The sequence below is a fragment of the Fukomys damarensis genome, unplaced genomic scaffold (assembly GCF_012274545.1).
Source record: "Fukomys damarensis isolate Sample0158 unplaced genomic scaffold, DMR_v1.0_HiC HiC_scaffold_1, whole genome shotgun sequence".
Taxonomy (NCBI): Eukaryota; Metazoa; Chordata; class Mammalia; order Rodentia; family Bathyergidae; genus Fukomys; species Fukomys damarensis.
The window spans coordinates 28,939,422-28,950,548 of record NW_022900913.1 but is presented as its reverse complement, the minus strand read 5'-3'; the positions used below and the strand labels follow the sequence as shown (position 1 = coordinate 28,950,548).

The following is an 11,127-nucleotide window of genomic DNA, read 5'->3' as shown; positions in this document are numbered from 1 at the left end:
ACCACTAAAACAAAAAAAAAAAAAAAAAAAAAAAAGTTTCTTGTATGCAGCAGGATCTTGCTTCTTGATCCATTCTGTCAGTCTGTTTCTTTTGATTGGTGAATTGAGACCATTTACATTGATGGTTATAACTAATATGTATTGACTTATTCTTGTCAATTTATTTTCCTATTGTTGGTTTTCTCCCTTCCCCATTTAATTGCTTTCCTTGTCTGGTGGGTACATTCTGTTGGAGTTCATGAAGTTGTAGTCCTTGTGATCTCTTTCTAGAATGTCCTTCAGAGCATTTTGGAGTACTGATTTGGTGATCATGAATTTCTTTGGGTATTCTTTGTCATGGAAGTATCTTATTTCTCCATCAGTTTTCAAAGATGGTTTTGGGGGATACATCAATCTGGATTGGAGGTTGTTTTCTCTTAGAGCTTGAAATACTTCAAGCTTTCTTTGACTTGAGGATTTGTGTTGAGGACTCTGATTCTGATGGGTTCCTTTATATGTGATTTGTTTCTTTTTTCTAATGTATTTTTATATTTTTCAATAGTAGATATATATAATACATAATGATTACATTCATTGTGGATAATTCATAATACATGTACATGACGCATCTGTTTCGTCCCTTCCCATTTCTAAAGATCTATCTCCCTATTTCCTGTTGTCTCTTTTACATTGCTCTTTATACTTTAAGGTTCTCATATTGAAGAAAACTGTGCAATAGTTAAGATTTTGTGTTTTATTTCACTTAATATTAAAGTTTCCAGGTGCATTGATTTAGAGATCTATTTTAGCTGGTAGTAATCTTAGATCAGTGAGAAAATGGTACATGGCTTTAACAGAACTCTGTTTCTATATGAAATTGTTTCAATACACATGTACCCTAGGTCCTTAATTTTGTTACTGATGCATAATTTTACTCTATTATCAGGTGTTAGGTTATATTTCAGCACTTGTCCATTTAGACAGCCATTAGCACGGCCTAATTCACTGACACTGGTTCATGTCCGATTACCTCCGGGATTCTCAGCATCTTCAACAGTGGAAAAGCCTTTAAAAGTACATAAAGCTCTTTATAGTAAAGGTAAGTTCTGAAATACTATCAGATTTAAGATCAGATTCTTAAAATTATAAGGCCTTTGAAAATAGCACAGATTTTTCAAGAGTTTAGAGTTTATTGGAACTTTTCCACATATTTATATTTTGTTTTAAGCATTTTAATTTATGTGTTTCAGATTATAGTGTTTTTTAAGATGAGTGCTTTTTAGTTTTAATTTTAGCCTGTTAGTAGTTTTTGTATGAACTCTCTTGTCAGATTTGGTTTTATATCCAGTCTAGCCTTTCTGAACTTTTTTTACTTTAGAATAGTCAGAAACTCTAAAATGACTTTTTTGATACAGTGGACCCTTGACTTAGGAATTCAATTCATTTCCAAGGGCTGGCTGTAACTCACGTTGATCGGTTGCTGTCAGTGCCTCTCTCCTATGTAATTTGAGGCCATATTTTTTACAGGAAGATCTCAGTGTCCTTAGACATTGGCCCAGGATGTCTTAATTAACTTCACACAAGAAAGGATGTTGTAATATTCCTTAGAGAACTCTTTAAGGGTTAAATGTGTTTCTGAGACCATCTGAAAACAAAGGCTGCCAACATTCGGGTCATAACTCAAGACTGTTTTTATTTGTAAAATTCCAGTCATAACCCAAGTACATCAGGCGGGTCATAACTCCAGGGTCCACTGTTCTATGCTTGCTGTTCCAGTGTCTAGGATGTGGAGTTTTACATGCAACAATATGAACTCTTGATGACAAATTCTTTATGATTCATGATTAAGTTTAATAATTATAACTATCAAAACTTGAAAAATTGTTATGTGCCTTTTTCCCATTTTGGGGAAAATGTTTTCAATCTTACTAAAGCCTTTTCTGTGCTTATTCTGTCTTCTAACATTTTATTTTTCAACACCCAAATGAAACTTTTCTTCGCAGTCAGAATTTTTTTTAATACATACGATGTACCTTTACTATATCTTTACTAACCACTTTATTGAGATATAATTTACATAATATAAAGTTTAACCTTTTAAAATATAAAATTCAGTGTTTTTTAGTTTTTTCAGTGCTGTGCAACAGTCACTTAGTTTAAGATTATTTTTGTTATCCTAAGAAAAGACCCTATAAACGTCAGTAGTGACTCCTGATTCCATTACCCCCTTCTTCCAGCCGCAGGAAATAAAAAAGCAGGTGGGTGGGATTTAATAGTGTAGTATGTAAATCAAATTAGAGAATGTTACATCTTAATTATATTGTCTTCAAATCATTGAATACCTACTAACTTTATTTATTTGGACTGACTTTAATTTCTTTCAATGATGTGTTTACAGTGTATAAATTTTGCATTTCTTTTGTAAAATTTATTCTGAATTTTTAAATTTTTTTTGTATTTTTTTTGGGGGGTACCTGGGATCAAACTCAGGTCTTTGTGCTTGCGAAGCAGGCGCTGAAACCACTGAGCTAAATCCCTAGCCCTGAAATATTTTATTTTTAATGTGATTACAAATAAAGTTTTAAAGCTAGAAATATATTCAAGAAAAAAGTCCCATAATTTTAGTTAGGTGAATAATAGAATAAAAAATTGTGGTTTTTGAGCTCTGCATGATGGTATGCACCTGTATTCCCAGCAGTCTTAGAGGACTACAAATTTGATCACAGCCTGGGCAGCTTTAGTTCCTTAGCAAAATTTACAAAAGGGGTGGGGATGTGGTGCAGTAGAAAGGCCCTGAGTTCAATCCCTAGTACTGAAAGAAAATAAAATTACAGGTTTTTTAAAGTTCTGCAAACTAACATTTAAGAGACAATTTCTGCCATTTTGGTTTTTTTTATCTTTTTTTATACTGGTGATCGAACTTGGGTCCTTGCACTTGCGAGGCAGGCAGCAGAACTACTGAGCTAAATCCCTGGCCCAATTTCTGCCACTTTTATACAAACTACTGTAATTTTTTATAAGCAGGTTGTATATTTTGCTATCTGGTTATGATCCCTCAATCTAAAACCATCCAGTGGGCTTGAAACTGATGCCACTAAAATTAGTATGAAAGAGGCGAATTAGCAAAAGAAGATGTAATTGCACATAAGACAGTATGTCTCAAATATCAGCTGGATTTGCTGAGACATTGCTTTTATAGTATATTTATCTCTGTGATTTCACTAAAACCATCAGTTTTATTCATAGTGTGTATTGGAATTCACCAGTACATACACTAGTTCATTGACTGATATGAGATTGATTGAAAGTTACATTTTATGTACTGAACAAATTTTCATAGTTAATCGAAGAACTCATCAATTATGAATTGTATTCTCATATATGAATAGTGTAGTTTGAAAATGTGATAAAAAATTTTTTCTGAAAGAAATACAATGTAAGATTGATAAAACTTGAAAACTACCCAACTAATAATTATATGTTCTTTCAAGGAGTTTATTTTTATTTTGTAACTTGTTTGTTTATAGAGATTTTTATATATTCATGTGAATTACTATTTTAAAGGCTATAGAGGATGCATTTTATTTGGCACCATTTTTATAAGATTTTATGTATTAAACTTTTAGGTATTCTGTTAATGGCAGCTTCAGAAAATGAGGATCATGACATTTTATGGTGTGTCAACCATGACACATTTCCTTTCCAAAAGCCAATGATGGAAACCCAGGTAAATTATCTTGAGAATTCTAAAGAAACTTTTATATAATAGTTTCTTCATGGTTGTTGTGATGCTGAGGATTAAACCCAGGACACTGTGCTTACTAAGCAAGTATTCTATCACTGAGCCACACTGCAAGCCCTTACATACTATTCAAGTTAAGAATAATATGGAAGGGAACTTATCTTTTGATTTATTGCTGTTTGCTTCTAGTAATACTTTATGTTTAGAAATCATATGGAAAAGGGGCATGGTGGCATTTACCTATAAACCCAGCAGTTGAGAAGCTAAGGCAGGAGGATTGCTGTGACTTCAAGGCTAGCGTGGGCTACATAGTGAGTTCAAGGGCAGCTTGATCTACATAGTGAGACCCTGTCTTCACCTCCCCCTCCCCAAGAAAAGAGAAAGAAATCATAATGAAAAGAAATTTACCCTGTTAATGTTTTGTTTTTTCTTCTGTCAAAAAAATTTTGAATACCTTTAAAGAAAACACTGGAACCCTTTTGGAATATTTTCTTAAGTGTATATTTTCTGAAATGATTTTCAGCCCATTTTAATATATGGTATTTTTTGTTCTTTTTTAATTTTGTTTTGTTTTTTGAGACAGGGTCTCACTATGTAGTTGAGACAGACCTGGAACTCACTGTGTAGCCCAGGCTGATCTCGAACTCACAGTGTTCCTCCTGCCTCAGCCTCCTGAGTGCTGGGATTACAGGCATGTGCCACCTCGCCTGGCTGTATTTTTAGTTCTTTAAGTTTGTAGAAATGCATTATAGTTAAACCCTAGAATTTTACTCTAACATTCTCTGTAGTTTTGCCTACATCTTTAAGAATTTTTTTAAATTATAGAAACTTTGTCAAACAGTTTATATTCTAAATCGAATCCCACATGGAAGAATTACTAATATTTTTGTCATTTTTTTTTACATCTTTTCTACATATACAGATGTACACATACCACCATACAGTTGTGTTTCAAATGAATAGCTATGAGTGAGGACAAGGCTGTCATGAACCCGCCCACTGCTTCCTCCTGGGCCATCTGTGCTAGTCCCTGCTGTTCAATAAGCTGAGGGGGCAGCATCTACCCCACTCCTCAGTGTCCTTCTGTTTTATCTGTCCTCATTACCCCTGCATGGTCCTTAGAGTCTACTGATTTAGCCAGATAAATCAATCCCACTGAGGTATGAGTAACAGTCTCTCTTTGGAGCCATCTCTTCAAAGTTATTTTTGTTGTAGCTGTCACTGGCTGTTTCCTGGTGATTCTCAAATTTGAGCCTTTTCATGTAGGAACAAGAGTGTATCTAAGTGGGAGGAGGAAAACCCAAATCCCAGGGATGAAAGCATGATTTGAATGAGCTCTACCATGTTTCTGACATAAGTTCAAGTAGCTAGGGTAGGAACAGGAAGTAGAGACTGAGGTGAGAAGTGCCTGTTTTATTTTTTGAAATTTTCTCACCATCTACTGTGAGCCTCATGCTGTGATAAATTGTAAAAATTAAGAACTCAGTAGGATACAGACCCTATCTTTATAGGGATGCTTTGATTGGTATGGGGGTAAATGTTTGAACTCTGCTTATACTTACAAGCTGTGTGGCAAAAGACAATAGTTTTTAGCCCTCTATTTCACCTAAAAGAGTTTTAATGGTACTTACCAGTATGGAGATGTCATAGGATTATGTATGTAAACACTCAGAAAATTGCCTGGTACATAAGCAGTTAATAATGTTAATGTACTTTTTTAAAAATGCAGATATAATTTCATTTGTGTAACATTTGAGCTCTGGACTTTTATTTAAAAACAAAAAACAACCACCAAATAAATATACTATGTAAACTTTGATCAAATTGAGGTTTTCTAAAAATAGTTGTAAAAGGTTGGGGATTTAGCTCAGTGGTTCCACTGTATGCCTCGCAAGTGCAGGGTCCTTGAGTTCAATCCCCAGTTCCAAAAATAAAAGTAAAAATAAAAACAGCTGTAAAAAACATTTAGAATAACTGGAACTGTTATAATGTATTAGGGAGTCGTTGGCATTCTTAAATGTTATAGTAATATTATGAGTGCAAGATCATCTTTATTTCTTGAAGATGCATGTAAATGTATTTAAGGGTTACACAACAACTGTAACTTTCAAGTTAGTTCAAGAAAAGAAAAATATAGGGACAGGGATTTATCTCAGTGGTTCCTCTGCCTGTCTTTCAAGTGGAAAAAAAAATACACACACACACACACACACACACACACACACACACACACACACACAAGGTCCCGAGTTTGAACCCCAGTACCAAAAAAAAAAAAAGAAAAGAAAAAGAAAAATATATAGAAAGAAAGCAAATATGGCAGAATGGAAGTAATTACTGGGCATAGGGACATTTACTGTATTTTCAACATTTTTTCATGCTTGAGATATTTTATTATAAAGTATTTTAGAAGATTAAAAATTTTTTAAAAAATCTTATGAAGCAGATAGCACTTCAGAAGAGAACAGAATTTGTGTCAGCAAATGAATAAGTGTTGGAGCCGGGAGTAAAGCTCAGTGGTTCAGTGGCCTGCCTTGCAAGCACAAGGACCCGAGTTCAATCTCCGGTACCAAAAAAAAAAAAAAAGAATAAGTGCTGAATCTACCAATATAGGTTGGTCTATCCTGTAAATTTGGCAAAACAATCATTCTGGTTGTTGACAAAAATTTAATTCTAATAAATAGAATTTACAATTTATTGGAAGAAAACTTTGCCTTTGTTCTCTAGTATGAAAAGAATTTTCATATAGAAAATGCCTGCTTATAAGAGTAGGATAGTAGAAAATTAAATGCATACTTCTGAGGATATTCATGTAACCAATGGTTTACTAGGGTTAGGGTATTACATCTGTCTCTACAGAAGCTTTTTTTTTTTTTCTTCCCCTGTATCGGGGATTGAACTTGGGGCCTTGCACTTGCGAGGCAGGCGGTGGAACCACTGAGCTGAATCCCTGGCCCAAAAATTATGTTTCTTTTATACAGATGACAAACCGTGTGGATGGCCATGCCTGGGCTCTCTCTCCAATAGATGAATTCAAAGTGGATAAAATAATTACACCATTAAATAAGGACCATATTCCAATAACTGACTCACCAGTTGTTGTGCAGCAACACATGTTACCTCCAAAGAAATTTGTTCTCCTCTCAGCACAGGTAGGTGCATATTAAGGAAGAGACAGAAGAAAAGAGATACATAATGTTTTTGTCAAATATTCTGTGATGTAGTCATTCAATTCACTCATTTTAAGTACTTTGTAATGTTTAGTCTTAAAATATTTGTAGATATCAAAAGTCCTGCCAAAAGAAGTAGCCCTTTACCAGAGGATTATGCTTTATCTAAAAATAATGTTTCTGTCATTGGTATTTAGCAACCAAATATACTATAAGCTAAGTTTTTTTTCTGAGAACAACCAAAATATTATTTATAGTTTGCACTTTCTTAATAACTTTTTTTTTTTAAGACACCATCTCACTCTGTAGGTTAGGCTGGCCTTGAACTCACAGTGATCCTCTTTCCTCATTCTTCTGAGTATTGGAGTTACAGGCATGTCCCTCCATGCCTGGCCCTAATATTTTAATTTTTAAATACAGATATATTAACAATTCAAGTGGAAATATACAGTAAAATCTCCCTTCTAGTCTCAGACTCTTCTAGGTATATATGATACTAGTTACTATGTCCTTCCATTGATATGGTACAAATATCCAAACAATGCAAATACATTTCTAAACACATGGTAACACATTATGTACACTGTCCTTACCTTGCTTTTTATAATTTTTGTTTTTTGCTTTTTTTAATTCAAAAATATGTTTCAAAGACCTTTCATTATTGATATATAACTTTCTCATTTTGTTTTACATTTGAAAAGTACAGTGGTCCCTTGATTTATGAACTCAATTTGTGAGGCAGGTGGCGGAACCACTGAGCTAAATCCCCAGACCTATGAACTCAATTTGTTAGCAAGGGCTGGTTTAATTCAAGTTGGTCAATTAAAAGCTCATCCTCCTTAACGTAACCTTCAAAGTCTCTCCTATATAATTTTCTTCCAGGCAGATCTCATAGTCCTTAGAAAGACTTTGACCCAGGATTTCTCACTTAACGCCATAGGAAAGAATGTAATCTTCCTTCCAGAATTCTTCAAGTGTTAAATCTGTATCTGAGACCATCTAGAAGCACAAGCTGTCAGCATTCAGGTCATAACTCAAGACTTTTTAAGTTAAAACTAAAGTTCTGGTCGTAACCCAAGTTATTAATATGTCAGGCCAGTCATAACTCAAGGGTCCACTGTATTCCTTTATATTAATATATGATGTTTTAATCAACTTCCTAGATTAACTTCCTAATAGATGAACTTCTGCGCTTAAAAATAATGCCACAGGCTGGTGCCATGCTGCTGCCTGCCTTGCAAGTGCAGTGACTGATTTGGATCTCTGGTACAAAAAAAAAAAAAAAAAAGCCACAGTCTTATGCATATGTCGTTTTTCATGTGTGTGTGAATAAAGATGTTGTATCTAATTGGTCAAAGAGTATGTGCATTCATAAATAATGTATTGCCAGATTTCCCTGTATACATTCACTAATATATTTGTGAATGCCTGCTTCCTTGCAGCCTCTCCCAGGACATTATACTATCTCATTGAGAATGAGATTGACTATCTTTTCTAGTGTTTATATTTCTGTGATCTGCTCTTACTGTATACATTAGTGTTCCTTTATCTACAGTTTACATTACAACATTTGTTGCTTCATTCAATTCCAGTATGAAAATTAACAGTTCCAAGAGTAAACGATTCATAGGTTTTAACTTGCATGCTATTTTGAATACTGTGATAAAAATCGTGTACTCTCCTGATTCCAGCCGATATAGGACATGAGTTATCCCTGTCTTCAGTGTATCCATATTGCATTCATTGTTTTCGCCTGAGTCACTTAGTAGCTGTCTTGGATGTCAGATCCACCGTTTCAGTGTTGCAGTGCTTGTTTATAGGGTTCTGAATTGTTCATGGTTTTAAGCATCCCTTGGTGATTTGGAATGTATCCACTGAGGATGAGAAGAGATGATACAGGTTTATAAGTAGTTGAAATTGTCAGATATTTTTTGGAACTTGCGTCATATCAAAGTGCTTGTCACTCTGGAGTTCATAAAAGAATTCATCCACAGATTTTTTTGTAATATGCTGTACTTTTATTTTGTCTTTTAAATCTTTGATCTGTTTGGAATTTGTCCTGGTATAAGGTATGAGTATGGATCCAGCTTCATTTTTGCCTAAACAGGTATACATAGTGCTAACATTACTAATGAATAATTAACTTTAATGTTCCAATGTCAGGGGCAGCATGAGAGGGTCACTATTTTATTACATTTTCTCTATAGATGTATAGATCTAGTTAGTGTAAGTGGGAGCTGAAAAGTAAATGAACTTATTTTGTATTTTTGATGTTTTTCACTTCATTTATTTGGTTAAATAAGATAGTCATTTGAGTTGCTAACAGCCAAAATCTGTTCTTCATATTGTTTAATCTTTTTAATTTCTTAGGGGAGTCTTATGTTTCATAAACTTAGACCTGTAGACCAACTTAGACATCTGCTTGTGAGTAATGTGGGTGGAGATGGTGAAGAGATTGAAAGATTCTTCAAATTACATCAGGTAATTTTTAAAAATTATGATACTTTAAAACTATGAAACGTCGAGTTCAAATTTTGCCTAAATTAACAGTAAAATACTATAATAAACAGATAATCTCACTAGTCTGCCTATCTTAAACTGAGTATGTACACTGATATTTGAAAGAATTAATTGTGAACTTCTTTCAGAATTTTATTCTGATATTAAGTACTTATTAAAGTGTGTAAGAGTCTGCTGTTCAAGTTATGTAATAAATGCCGTTTTTATTAAAATCAAGAGACATTACCTTTATGGATGTTTGTACATTCATATATGTCTACATTTAATGACCTGACAAAGAAACTTAAGGGTGAGGATATGGGGGCGTTAGTATTGCAGAGCCATAACTGGAACTGTGAGATTAACACTGTGAATGTGTTGAAATATCAGATCAAAGTTAAGTATACAGACCAATTGGGCATGTTAGCAAATGCCTATAATTCCAGCACTTTGAATGTGGAAGCAGGAGGATCACTGCTTCATTGTGAGTTCAAGGCCACCTGGACTATATAGCAAGATGGTCTCAATGAAACAAATAAAAAACAAATAAAAGCCAGGGATTTAGCTCAGTGGTTCTGCCACCTGCCTCACAAGCACAAGGTCCCGAGTTCAATCCCCAGTACCTACCAATCTAAATAAATAATAAATAAATAAATAAAACAGACCCCCGAATTTAAACCACCTGTTAAAAGTCTCAGCCTCACTACTGTGATGAGTTATGTGAATTCTCTGGGTTTCAGTTTTTTTTAATGTAAAATATTCATTACATTATAATAGTATGTCCTATAAGGATTAATATATGCCAAACTGTTAAAATGGTGCCTGGCATATAATAGGTACCAATAAATGTTGCCATTTAAAACTGGTAGTCTTCACTTTGTTTTTTTAATACCCTCTGATTTCATTTATCAGTTATTCCTTGAGGGATTATAAAGGTTTACAAATAGCTGAAATGTGTGCCTATCATACATTTGAACACCAGATATATTACTAAAACAGAACTGTTAAGATATTATGTTTAATTTGTTTAAGGTTTTTGTTTTAATGTGTGCCTATCATACATTTGAACACCAGATATATTACTAAAACAGAACTGTTAAGATATTATGTTTAATTTGTTTAAGATGTTTATGTTTGATTTGGGGAGGACTTTCATTTTTTTTTTTTTAACAGGAAGACCAGGCCTGTGCAACTTGTCTTATCCTTGCTTGCTCCACTGCTGCCTGTGATCGAGAAGTATCTGCTTGGGCTACCCGAGCTTTCTTCAGGTATATGTCAGATTTTTTTGTACTGGCCACTTTTATAAATGATTGCTTTGCCAGTGTGATACTTTAAGGTCATGCCAGACAGTTCAAGTCTTTACATAGGCAAATTATTAAACTTCACTTTAAAAAGTAAAATTGGAACGATTATAGTAATGATTTAACACCTATACTAGCAAAATTTATGGGTTTTTTTTTTTTTTCAAAATATTGCTAGTTCTGCTGTATGTGTATCATTGGTACTGAAGGATTCTGAATCACCTTAAGGAAAGTTGTATCAGATTTTTAAAATTATTACTTTTATTTTTATCTGTGTAGTCCTGGGGATCAAATCCAGGATTTCATGCATGCCAGGCAGGTGCTTTACCACTGAGCTATATCCCTGTCTCAAGGAGAATTAAAAAAAACAAAAACTAAATAGACGGGTGTGGTGGTGCCTGCTAATCTAATGCCATTTTTTAATGTGTGCTCTGAC

The 11,127-nt window shown here is 33.9% G+C and overlaps 1 protein-coding gene across 1 annotated transcript in view; it reads left to right on the top strand.

Annotated features, from left to right (window-relative positions):
* Positions 1–11,127, top strand: part of Nup155 (nucleoporin 155) — a 67,160-nt gene that overhangs the window by 22,041 nt on the left and 33,992 nt on the right. The window contains exons 11-15 of the mRNA XM_010605488.2: positions 926–1,078; positions 3,606–3,706; positions 6,703–6,873; positions 9,262–9,372; positions 10,564–10,658. Coding sequence (XP_010603790.1) covers positions 926–1,078; positions 3,606–3,706; positions 6,703–6,873; positions 9,262–9,372; positions 10,564–10,658 — 631 coding nt within the window. The remainder of the gene's footprint in view (positions 1–925; positions 1,079–3,605; positions 3,707–6,702; positions 6,874–9,261; positions 9,373–10,563; positions 10,659–11,127) is intronic.